This window comes from Amblyomma americanum, chromosome 1 (genome assembly GCF_052857255.1).
Source record: "Amblyomma americanum isolate KBUSLIRL-KWMA chromosome 1, ASM5285725v1, whole genome shotgun sequence".
NCBI lineage: Eukaryota > Metazoa > Arthropoda > Arachnida > Ixodida > Ixodidae > Amblyomma > Amblyomma americanum.
This window is the reverse complement of record NC_135497.1, coordinates 538,023,889-538,037,340: the sequence shown is the minus strand read 5'-3', so window position 1 is coordinate 538,037,340 and position 13,452 is coordinate 538,023,889. Positions and strand designations below refer to the sequence as shown.

The 13,452-nt window shown below is 47.8% G+C and overlaps 1 protein-coding gene across 6 annotated transcripts in view; it reads left to right on the top strand.

Annotated features, from left to right (window-relative positions):
• LOC144116288 (rab-like protein 6) overlaps window positions 1–13,452 on the top strand; it is a 149,716-nt gene that overhangs the window by 124,427 nt on the left and 11,837 nt on the right. For all 6 annotated transcript variants that reach the window (XM_077651029.1, XM_077651024.1, XM_077651025.1 and 3 more), the window contains one exon: window positions 3,200–3,234. In XM_077651029.1, the coding sequence (XP_077507155.1) occupies window positions 3,200–3,234 (35 nt within the window). The remainder of the gene's footprint in view (window positions 1–3,199; window positions 3,235–13,452) is intronic.

Sequence of the window (13,452 nt, the reverse complement as noted above, 5' to 3'; positions counted from 1 at the left end):
GGGTCCAGGCCACGGCGCGTACCAGCAGAGAGCCAGTACGGCAGCACCTGGAAGGCCAATACCGGGGTGAACATCGTGCAAGAGTCGGTGTCGTGCCCCGCCGAGCTGACGTTGTGCCGCAGATTAAATACTGTTGCCTCTGGCCATGTGATTGATGACGTAGTCGATGGCGGTGGTTTCCAGGCGAAGGCGTCGAGCGGCGCCAAATATGGGCGGTCAGGTCCGGTTGATACAGCAGATGACTGTTCAGGCATCCACGGAGCTGAAGAATCCGGGAAGTGCAGTGTAGGTGATGGGCAGGGGTCCAGGCCACGGCGCGTACCAGCAGAGAGCCAGTACGACAGCACCTGGAAGGCCAATACCGGGGTGAACATCGTGCAAGAGTCGGTGTCGTGTTGGGAACAAAATCTTTGTCGGATCTCAGCCGTTCCCACTCCTCTTGTAGAGCTACCCATAAAGCATCTCTGCTCTGGATTTGGAGGGCATGTCACGCCAAGTTTCGCTTCATTAAGCCCCATACATTCTCTATGATGTTGATGTCGGCACCTTTAGGCGGCCATTCCAGCACGGCGATCTGAAGTTGGTCAAGAGTGGCCCAGACTATGACCGATGCTATGATCGAAGCATTCGAAGCGCTTTCACAGCGTGACGTTGGCATGCGTTTCTTGAATGCGGGAAATGAACTGGCTTGACTGCGAGCTTATCACTGCCAGTCATGGCATTGTGTCGATGGTTCGAGGGAGTGAAGCTGTATTTCATTCACGAAAAAAAGAAAAACTTCGTATTTAAAGTCGCTCACTGATGCACTGAGTTGGCGTGAATCCTTCGCGTGCTTCGCCGATTGCCCAGTTGGACTCTAGTTGTTGCGAAACGTAGACGCCATGCCACGCATTGACAGGGAGACACGATTGCGCATAATTGCGCTTGCTATTGCGGGTCGAAGCCGCCGAGAAATTATTACAATGAGTGGGTGCTCGAGGTTCTCAGTGGATCGCATTGTGTGCGCGTACAGAGATGAACTGCTGTTATACATTTTTTTTGCCCTCTAAACTGTCACTTATTTGCAGGTCAGGTTTGGCACGTCATAGCTTCCGCGGTGCCGAAAACAATACGAAAATAAAAGCGGCATACATTTAGGATACAAGTAATGAATTGACACTATCAACAGCTCGTCAGACGATGGCTCCGGATCGAGCGTGACTACCCAGATTTCATGAGTAACACTTCCACTGCAGCCGCGCACGCAAGGCCAATTACTGACTTGAACCGCGGAGACAATCAAATCGAACTGAAGTCTAAGTGCGAGACGGCACACGTATACCTTACGGCAGAAACGGTGAGCAAGGAGCCGTGTCATTCAAATTGATTTTGTCCATTCACCTGCTGTTCGCTGACAAGCGACTGCATCCACCGGAGGCGCAGACATCCTCTTGAACATATGCCCTTGTCTGCGACTGCTGGCTCTGCCGCCGTATGTATTTTAAAGGGAAAGCACTATTGCGATAGTGCGCGCGAGAGTACTAGTCCGCCCCCGAAACCGACACACCCGTTTTAACGCGGAGGCGAGGAAGCAGGTAGGAGGAAGATCGTCTGCCGGGGCAAACGGCGCAAACACAAAAGAGCAAGAAAACTGTGTGGCCCATGGCACGCCTTTCACATCCGCTGGAGGCAACATCATCTCTAACTAGATGACATTGGCGGTATCTCAGCGGGGTCACGGAGCCCGTGCTCCCGCACCAAGCGGCGCGATCAGCCGCTTGCTCGGGGACAGATACAGCTGGAGTGTACCGATGAGGAAATTAACAAGAAGCTTAGGACGGAAAGGCCTGCTTTTGCATATCCTAATCGGTTTAGCTATATTAAATCGCTACATTTTATCGCTCTCCTCAATACAAGCGTGAGGAAGCAGAAGCAAAACAGGTTCACTGACAGGGACACCGTGCGTATATAGTAGAGATGCGCATAACTGCCCAGGCGCGAAATGATTCGCTTCTTTTCCCAAGCCGAACTCGACGTGCTTGAACGCCAAGTGGACAGGCCTGGGGCAACGCCAACCGCAGACACATCCGACTACAGGCAGGTAGACATCGATGCCGACTTCACGCCTATCCAGGGTTGACGATTACATTGGTGCGTCCAAGAGTCGCTCGGGACCTGACATTGAGGGAACGGTGCAAGAGCATCTCGCTTAATCTCTTCATTTTGACTAACCATATGACGGCGTGTCCTGGAACTCATACGTTGGGCGCTTGTATTCTGACATCATGGCAAAATACTCCACCTCTTGCCCTCGTGAGTGCAGAGGGAGGAACGCAAGTGCAGCAAGTGTAAACCTCATAGCTGGAGCATACTGCGTAGCATTACATTAAATACCAGCAGAAGCTTCCACTAAACGTGCTAACTCCCCAACACACAAGCGACTTAATCTGCTTTGCCTGCGCGAAGATGCTAAACCTATTCATTAACACAAGACTCGAGATGACAACCTGTCAATAACGAAACAGTAAAAACTCTTCAGAAATACAGGCAGAGAATGCGTCTTCAAACCCTGTTCGAGTATGCTAAGCTTCGAGAAAGTTGAACAAAAATACTGGAAATACTGGAAACGTGAAAATTCAAAGTTGACTGCTCTGAGAGCCGCAACAGAACTTAGGTGAAGGTAAATGCACTATATCGTACGCCAGGAAACCGAAACGTAGGAAGAAGCACACGAAGTCATACTAAATACGGCCACCAGCATAGTGCGTCACTTTATGCGAAGAGCGAATGCTGCAGGCGTCCGCCGCACTATTTTTTTCACTGCTTCGTTATTGAGGAGAGCGAGAGAGGGGGGGCATCACCCCCTCTCTGCGCATACCCTGGAAACACAAGCGCGGCGAGACAAGCGTGCGATAACAGCGCCCCGATAGCGGAGAGGAGCCGCTCCGCGGCCGTTCGGAGCGGCCTGGGATTTTTTGACTACCCCTGTACATCCTGTTTGCTGCCATGCATTGAAGCTCCAGAAAACACTGGGCATTCATAACAAATGTCAGTTTGTGAAAGCAGAGTGTTTTTGATCCTTACCAAGAATGAATAACGTATCTGAGCTCTCAGTGTTTATGATCCAGGAAATTTTTAAGTGCACTGCTGCTCTTGTGGAAGTTGCGTAAGCTTCTCTTTTTTTAACTTGCATGTATTCATTTCTTCTCACCTTTTCCAGAGCTCTCTGAGGAATCGTTCTTGTCTCGGGAGGAGGTACGTGGCCAAGTGCTCTGCTGCGAGATGGCTGTGAACATGATGGGGATGAGGGGCTGTGTTAGTCTCATGTGAGACAGGTGCACAGCACGATGTGGGAATCACATGGGAACGGTGAAAGATTATGCAGCTGAATGTGTCAGATAGCATTCAGGATTATTGAACATGGTTTTATCAACAGGAGATTACAATGTAAAACTTCTGACATTTTCAGCTGGAACTTGTAGTATAGCAATAGAAGGCATTTGGTGTTAATGAGTTTCTACATGGCCAAGGCACAAGTAATGCTTGGAATGAGAGCAGGCAGTGGCTGCAGCTGCAGGTACCGCTTTGCATCCACATCTTTGTGCTGTTCTGATAACGTTGAATCAACTTGCCCAGGCTTCCAATGTGTACACAAGGCCAGGAAAGTAGTGCATTACTTTTTTTTTCATTACTGCAGTCTGTGAAGTTTGTGGTGGTTCGGACTATACGAGACCTGCACCAAGCTAGATAAGCCTAAAGGGTATGCATGGTGTATGGGGAACACTGCGACAGGCACAGCGCAGAAGAGGCTCCAGACAGGGACGGTGGTGAGCAAGACAGGTTTTATTAAACTCTTTCTGCAATACGAGGATAGCTGGGGCTTAGTCGCCGCCAGCAGAGAGAAGAGTCTGTGTACGTACGCAGGCACCGCGCTTTTTTCTGGCAAGGAAGAAGAGAGGCTCTCCCTCGAAGTGTGAGCAAACATTGTCCACATGTGGGATGAAGAGGCGTGTTGTGCTAGCGAGGTAAAGGCCACAGTACAGTCATTTTTGAGGCACATGTAGATGCGTACTTGCAACTCTGCGCACGGGTGCATGCGGGCACAGGGCGGAATAGGTATTGTGTGATCAATTTGGTGCTTGTGACTGAGCCGGATGATCCCAGCATTCTGATTGGCATGCCCAGCACTGCCGCCAGTCTAATGGTGTGTGTCATAGCAAAACATGCAGATATCTTGCAGTAGAATTACCTGCATTGATTTGTGGCTCACTCGAGACATCGAGGCTTGTTTAGCTGTGCGAGATTTTTTGTCCAAGGTAAAATCATGATCGGCTGTGATACCCATGTATTGCGGCGCGGTCGACCCTGACGAATTCAAGACTCTGTTTACGACACCACAGACATGAGTTTGAACGTCTGAAACAATCTAGTAGGAAAGGATGCACACTTTGAACCAGTTCTATTCCACAGAGCAGAAAAAACCGTCTCAGAGCTATCGCATACAACTTCTCATTTGATCGCTAGCGTATGTGCAGTCGTTTTTACGATGGTCTAGGATTTCTGCCCCAAGATATTTGAAGAGTGCTTCCACCGAAAGCTATGCTGTCCCCAAAGGTGCAGTAACTATTTCAGGACGAAGAAGAGGCTAAGCAGCGCAACTAACAAGGACAGCAGAAGGTAATACAAACAAGCACTGAAGTAGCTTTTGGGTGGTGTTTCCTGCTGTTGTCATTATTTGTTGCACTGCTTAGCCTCTTCGTAATCATTGAATCAACTAGCCATAATTACCATTGTACATTATTTCAGAATGATGACTTGATTCTTATTGCGAATTCTCGTATGCGAAGCACAAGCTAGGCTAACAGTGCAGATTGCTAGCAATCGTCACTAATTACAACATGGAAATTAATTCATGTTGATTTTTCAGAAAGATTCGATCAAGCACTTTAACTTAATTAGTTACAGGTTCTTTTGTCAGCTATTTTAATTCCAGACCTTCGGCTCCGGAACCTCCAGCAGCTGGCGCTTAAGGAAGAAGACTGTGACAACCGCTGAATTCTGCGATGCTCGTGTGTGCTCTTGCAGAGTCTGCTGATCGCAGGTCGTTCTGTCAAAATATTGTGACATAGCGCACCGTCAGATGATCTTTACTACAAGTGGTAGAGGTGTAGTGATCTCCTCACCCTGGAGTGGTAAGCAGCCAAGCACTGCCTACCACTTCCAAGATGCTCGAAACTGTCGCCCAACCTACAACATTACTTCCCTCCCTAGGCTGTCATCGGTTCTGGCGCTTATGGGGAGAATTGGATGGCCTGATATGAACATGGAAGTGCCTACAACAAGTCGGACGCCACTGTCAAGATCACTAATTTCATCTTTTATTTGAGCCACGTTGCCAGTTCAGTGGTTTTGCAACCATGAGGCCGGCACCTCGAGCTGGGTGGTTCTCAGAACCAGCTTGACAGAGGTCTTTGATTGTTCTGCTGTGTGTAAGCTTCATGCTGAGCAATGCTTGGGAAGTCGGCACAACACACAGGCAAAAAACCTCACCAGCTGCATAGAAGATGTAGTCGTCCACTGCAAACATATCAGTCATTTTATGAGCTAAGCCGACATGATCAGGAATATTCTGTATTATGAAAGGCATTGTTGATGATGCCTTCCATATACTCATCGGAATCCCCTGACTGTCCGGAATTATCAGCTGCTGCCAAAGCTTTGATGAGCTGCCTGAACTACATCTCTCCACACGGCATGCCGGCTTCCAGGAAGCCATTCTTTCAAGCTTGGCTATTGCAGGGGATGGGGCTCTGGACCACCAGTCACTACGAGTAAGTTCTGCTGTCTTTGTCTACCGGCCCACTTGTGCCTATGGTGTAGCTGACTCCCTCCCTCCAGCACATCTTACAGGGGCAGGTCACTGAGGTACTGCCTGCTACCCATCAGCAGCCACTGATTGCTGCTTTTCAGATGTACACTGATACCATGGTACGCCGAGGTCCTTGGCCGTCGTTCCGCCATCTCTTTGAGCCTCAGTGGCCTGCAATCCCAGCTCCTTGTCCTGTTACCAGCCCCTGGCCACAACCACAGCTTCTCAACTCCTGTGCATTGGCGCACACAAGACAACTGACCTATATGCCACACTTGTGGAGTCACTGACCACGTGGCCCATTGGTGCCGCAGTCGTGGACACCGTCCCTACGATAACGGGTGTGAGCTGACCTACGAACTTCCGCCGTCCTCTCCGCCTGCGTCATGCGAGCCTCATCCGGATTCCTCTTCTCCGCGTTATGATCTCCGCATCTGCTGCTCACAGTCTCCTTGCCATCGTTCCTGTTCTGCGACGATCTGCTGCCAACCCACCATCCAAGCAGAATACTGACGGCTGCAGTTCTGGAGGCAAGAACTGCACCGCCAGTGTTTCACTCAAGGTGTTTTTCCTTGCCTGTAAATGTTATGCTGTGTTTGTTGAGAGCATCAGCATCAAAGCGCTTGTTGACACTGGTGCCGCCGTTTCCGTTCTCAGTCAAAGCCTCTGTGCCAGACTCAAAAACGTGATGCCGCCTTTCTGCCATTTCGCTTTCTTATCCAGGACTATCCGTAAACTATTGATTTCTCGTCATCGCTCGCTTGCCTCGCAATGTCATCTTTGCTTGGGACTTTCTCTGCACGCGTTACTCTGTTATCGACTGTGCCCGAGCTCAGCTTCAATTATCGCCACTGATTGACACTTTCTTGGACGTACCTTGTGCTGCTGCCACTACTGTGGTCATTGCAGAAGACAGACATTCGGCCTTTCTCCTCAGTGCCGCCCTCTCGGACACACCTATTCTCTACACACCCTCGTTCCATTGCACTGACCGGTGCTCAGTGTTGCTGCCACGTGCCATGTCCTTGGTGGCTCCAGCGCTATTTATGTTTCAAACCCATTCTCCTACCCTACAACTTTACTCCATGGACAATCATTTAGCAGTGTCAACTTGCTCGATCCCGCCAAAGCTTACCCTCTCGCCAATACCACTGCTGCGCTTCAAAGCAGTGCCATTATTGCACCTTTTACCAGTGGTGACCCAGCTGCTCTCAATGTTTTCTACCACTCCGTCGATGCTGGCTTGACGCCTACGCAATGAGCCGACCTTGTTGCTGTCCTTCAGTGCTTTCAATCTTCGTTCGCCTGTCAGCTACATTCCTTGGGCCGAGCTACAGCCGTTGCCCACCATATTGACACTGGCAACCATGCCCCTTTGCGGCAGCTACCTGTACCGAGTCATAACTTCTGAACTCCCCATCATTGACGAACAGGTCCAATGCCATGTGATCCAGCCATCGCACAGCCCGTGGGCATCTCCAGTTGTCTTGGTCAACAAAAAAAGACTGCTCGATCTGGTTCTGCATGGACTACCATTATCTGAACAAGATTACACACGAGGACATTTACCCTAGCTCACCCATGTATTGATGGCGCGCTCAATTGCTTGCAGGGGGCTAAGTTCTTTTCTTCATTGGACCTGTGCTCCGGTTACAGGCAGGTGCCAATGGCAGAGGCTGATCGCCTGAAAACGGCCTTCATCACACCCATTGGGCTGTATGAATTTAATGTCACATCATTCGGCGTCTGCAACGTGCCTGCCACTTTTGAGCCCATGATGGACAACCTATTCAGAGGGCCCCAATATCACACATGCCTTTGTTATGTGGACGATGTGGTCATCTTTTCTACAGGTTTTCCATCTCACCTTGAGTGCCTTGAGACGGTTCTTTGATGCCTGGCAGATGCTGGTCTCCAACAGAATTTAAAGAAGTGCCGCTTAGGAGCTCGGCAGCTTACTTTTCTCGGCCATGTTGTCTCCACGGCCGGCGTTCTCCCGAACCTGGTCAAGCTGCATGCCGTGGCAGAATTCCTCAAACCCACTTCTATGAAAGCACTCCACAAATTCATTGGTCTCTGCTCATACTTCCGCTGCTTCGTCCGCAGTTTCACAACTATCATCGCCCCCATGACCCAGCTTCTTCGCAACCACGACCTGGTCGCTGGTACGTGATGCCGCCTTTATAATGCTACACCGTCTTCTGACTATTCCACTCATCCTACATTATTTTGACTGTCGTGCTCCTACAGGAATCCACACCAATGCTAGCGGCATCGGCCTCGGTGTGATTCTCTCTCAGTGCATGCCTGGCTTTGGTAAGCATGTTGTCACTTATGCCAGCTGGACATGAACAAAAGCTGAACTGAACTATTTCCTAACTGAAAGGAGTGTTTATCCATCCTTTGGGCCATTCGGGAAATTTCGCCCCTTCTTGTACGAGTGCCCTTTTGACGTAACCGATCACCACACCCTCTGCTGGCTGTCCTCTTTGAAAGACCTCCTGCTGACTGGCGGCGTGTTGGGCCCTCTGACTCTAACATTCTTTGTTGGTCAAGACCACTGATATGGCTTCTTAGCAGTGCAGAGACCCATGAATTGTGTTCCTCTTGGATCTTATATGGGTTTTTTGGTGCGAAACATCCCAGGCCGCAAAAGCAACCACCGTTGATTCTTTCTTTAAAAAATTTGGCTGGTTGGCGATTATATGAATAGTTTCAATAAAGTATTTTTCTTGAAAAACGAGCGAGCACTCTTTGAAGTTTCCGCGAAGAAGCAAAAGTTGTTTGGAGTTAAAAATTATGTCAAATGTGAAACAGGATACAATAATAAATATTATTTTATAAGTTTTTACTTGCATTTTTCTGTAAGCTGACTTTATTAATGAAGCCATGCAAGAATTTTCCCGCATTTTCTTTGTTCAATAAAAAAGCAAGAAATGTGGCATTTTAAAACATTTTTTACATAAACGCTAACATTTCAGCCTTAATAAATTTTTCCTGCTTTCATCTTTTGCAGTAGCTTATGCAAAAAATAAATTAAAATTTTTTAACAGTACTCATTAAAATTCCTCCCAAAATTTGCAAAAAGTGACTTTTCCCTTATATGCAGACATAAATTAAGGATCAAGGCCCTCCTGATAAAAATACGTCAGATGGCTCATAATACACACCAACTTTGTTGCTTGCAGTCTAGGAATTTTAATTTGAGTAAACGTAGTTAGAAGCAAGAAAAAATTTTTTTAACCTGCAACCAGCCTCCTCGGTAAATACTACGAAACTGTGTCTTCACTCCAGAATACGTACTATCGTGCTCAATATCAACTTCAGTGCACAAGATACGATAGCGCATTATCGCTTGACAGAAAGCCACAACGCATATTAGTGCCATAAAAATAGGCGGCGGCATGTACTAGTGCGCTCAGTATAGCTTACAACATGTCCAGTGGCAACCAAATGAGTTTTCCGCTTCATGTTAAATCAACACCCGATGTCAAAAGGCATTGGGCTTGCATAAACATTCAGTGTACTTTGTTGTTTGCATCGACAGCTCACTCTAACGATTTCTAGCACCATTGTGCTTGCACTGCTTCAGGAATTGAGTTCCTATCACATCTTATGCAATGTACTTCATATTGAGCATTATAGTATGTGTTCTGCAGTGAAGACGCAGTTCGGCAGTATCTACCGAGAAAGCGGGTTGCAGACTTCAAAAATTTCTTCCTGGCCTGAAAGAAAATTTACTCGAGTTAAAATTTCTAGATTACAAGCAATTAAGTTAATGTGTAATATGAGCCATCTCATATATTTTTATTTGCAATGCCCTGTCCCTAATTTAGGTTTTAATCTGAAGAAAAAGTGAATTTTTGCAAACTTGGAGAAATTTTCATAAAACTACTCTGTTTAACAATTTTAATTTCTTTTTAGCATAAGCTACAGCAATAGGTGAAAGCAGGAAAATATTATTGTGGCTGAAATGTTATTGTCGTTTATGTAAAAACTTAAAACGCCACATTTATTTTTTAATTGAATGAAGAAAACGCAGAAAATTCTTGCATGGCCTCATTAACAAAATCAGATTAAAAAACAACACAAGTGAAATATTCTAAAATAAGATTTGTCATTGTGTCCTGTTTGACGTTTGATTTAAAACTTTTTAATTGCAACTTTTGTATCTTCACAGAAACTTAAAGAGCGCTCACGTGAGCAAACATTTTTTTTTTTTCGAGAAAATACTTCATTGAAACTCTGTTCACTTAATCACCAACTAGTCCAGTTTTTTTCAAGAGAATCAATCGGCAGTGGTCGCTTTTGTGGTCTGGGAAGTTTCGCGTGGAATGACCTTTATCTGGTCATTTGTCACGACGTCCTTCCGAGCTCTCTGTTGCCAGTCCTAAAATATTGCCAACAGAGACAACCTTCTTTACCGTCGACACATCTGCATTACATAATTTGCTCCCATTACTGCGATAATCCTCAATATGCATACTCTGGCTTGTTCAAGAGCTTAACCTGCCTGCTGACTTCGGTACTACTGACATGGAATGTACTGTTATGTCCGCCAGTTCGTCCAGTCTTGCTCTGAATGTCAGGAGTAAAACCAGTCAAAAGACGGAACACAGCGAAGAGACGAGGCACACACACGGCGACTCCAGTATGAACGTTTGGAGGCGGCCGGTTTTCCAAAAGGACTTCTGAGGGCAGTGGCCGAAACGCTCTTGCAAAAGATAAAGGGTCGAGACGTCAAAAGGGTTGACCCAAAGACAGTGGAAAAGAGAAATTTTGAAGTCATGCCTTATGTGCATAAAGTGGCCCACACCATCAAAAAGGTCACCGGAAAGCAGGGCGTCAATGTTGTGTTTTCAGCTCCCTGCAAGCTTTCACGCCTGTGCTCACGTGTTGCACGTGGCAGGACTTATCGGCCGGTTTGTTCGACGCAGCATGAAAACCGCTACGTCAACTGTGCCACAGGTGTGGTTTACAAAATTCCGTTGACCTGCGAAAAAGTGTACATTGGGCAAACAGGCCGATGTATTAATGACAGACTAAGAGAACACCACAACTCTCTGTCCCCTACTGATGGCGCTAACTTGCCTCGACATTGCCGGGAATGCGTTTGCTACCCGCTATTTTCCAATGTTAGTATTGTCGGCAGAGGCAAGGGAAAAGTAGAGCGCGAAATCCTCGAAGCGTTCCTCATTAGTATTCAAGGAGATGATTGCATCAGCAGTCCTTCTATCTACCTCATGCAGAAGGAGCTAAGCTTCCTTTCGCAACGGCATTAGATCACAGCTTATCTTTAGATGTAGATTGTTGTTAACTGAGCTGCGCGAACTTTGCCACTTTTCCTGGGAGACTGTTTTCTTCTGTAAAGCACAGTTGCTAGTCCAGTCGTCGTGTGTGTGCCTTGGCTCTTCGCTGTGTTCCGTCTTTTGACTGGTTTTACTCCTGAACATGTACCAACTGACCAAGATTTCAACACTTCTGAATGTCAGCACCAAAAAAATCCATCTTGCCAGCCTGCCACTCCTCTGCAGCCATTTCCATGCCCAGCCCAGCCGTTTGACTGTGTTGTTATTGACCTGCACGGCCCTCTTCCCAGCACATCTATCGGCAATCGCTGGATCATCATTGCCATCAACCATGTTACATGCTTCGCTGAAACGTCACCTTCATCAGCTGTTACGGCCCATGACATTGCCTCCTTCATTCTCCATAATATCATTCGTCGCCATGGTGCCCCAAAGGAGTTGCTCACTGATAGAGGTCGCATTTTATCAATGCTGTACTTCAGGAATGCAGCATCGTTCACTACACCACCTCCACATATCATCCACAGACAAATGGCATGGTTGAGCGCTTTAACCACACTCTCGGCGACATTATGGCCATGCTTGTTGATTCCAATCACTGCAACTGGGACCGCGTTCTACCATTTGCACCTATGCTTACAACTCTGCTACTCAAGCCACCAGTGGATTCTCCCCATGCGTTCTTCTGTATGGCCATGCACCTTCTTGCACAGTGGACACAGTTGTGCCATTTCAACCGGATTCTTCCGAATTTATGACTATTTCTCAAACTGCAACTTATGCCAAAGAATTCCACCAGCTTGTCCATTCCTTTACGTCTCTCACTCCCAGTAGCGTGCACTTCATCCAGCTTACCTTCCAGACTTCTTTCTCTGGCTATGGGTACCTTCCTCCAGACCTAGCCTTCCCTCCAAACTTCTCAGCAAGTACCCGCATTTTCAAGCAAACGGTTCCTAGTAAATTACATCGTTGAACCCTTCACACTGTCTGCCGATCAACATCACTGCATCCTCATTCCTTGCGGTGTTCCAGGAAACATGATCAACGCGCTACGCTGCACCTTAACTCTTGTAATGTTGACTGGCTAGTGAAACGTGTCAGGTGGCTATGCAATGCAAAGTTTGGGTGAACAAAGCCCTTTCTTGATTTGAACAAAACTGCTCTGTTCGTGCGAGGTTACAAAACTGGTGGCCATCATTGTGCACCCTCTCAACTGTATGGTCCTGTCAGCCATGTCTGATCTGACATGGTGCAGGCAGCTTCAAAAAGCCTTAGGCCTGCCTACCACTCTGACGACTGCCAACAAAACAAACACCCGATAAGGGCTACGAACACACAGTGGCAAGGAGAAGTCAGCTCTTTGGGGTGGTCCTACCCCACTCACTGCATGAAGCAGCTTCTGAGCAGTCGACGCTCGCTCTGTCGGACAGTGTCAGAGTGCCCAGTGCCGAGCTGCAATACCAGCAAGCTTGTAGCGGCACCTGTGGCCACTGGCCACCTGGCTTCTAGAGCCGCAACTTCCAGAGTCGAAAGAGAGGTAGCAGAGAAAATTATGTGCAGCAAAACTTGAACCACCCACACAGCTTTCGTACTCACTCGCTTTGGGCAGCCATAAGTAATGCCAGTTAGCAAGGAAATGCAATAAGGAATCGAGGTCATCCGACTTGCCTATGCTAGGGCAGGGGTGAAGTTCTGAGGCTGGCCTGAATGAGCTCGTGGGATATTCGTTCCCGCAAGGTCCCGCCCAGCTGCCTAGCGCCGTGCTGAAATGTTTGCACACGCCAGTTCTCAAGCCGAAGAGCGAGGCCTGTCTCCTGCACCGTAATAATCATACTTTCTGTGGTGCTAGTGTTGCTGCGATGCAGGCGTCCTCTCTAGTTAGTTAGGGTAACCAGAGAGGATGCATCGCAGGGAAGCAAACCCAAGGGGATGTAGCAGGGCGACTTCCCACAGGTGAAAATGCTATGTGTGTATGCTTACACATCTGACTTTCAATGATGATGGTGATGATATCATTTGACCCTTATCGTCATCTGGAGTGGCCAGCCAGGTATGTTATGGGGTTAGCATTTGTAGTTTTCATAAAAGAGTGCCTCGTTCTCCTCTGTGATGTGACTAAATTGCACAAACAGCCACTGCGATGGCGCAGTGGTTATGGTGCTCGGCGGCTGACCGGCCAGCCAGTGAGAATGTGAGCACCATTGAGAATGCACCCTGTGGTCGTGGTCCTTCTGGTAGTGTCCTGCTGCCCCTGAGGCATGGGGGTGTCTGCAACTCGGGGCTGTTGTCTGCAAG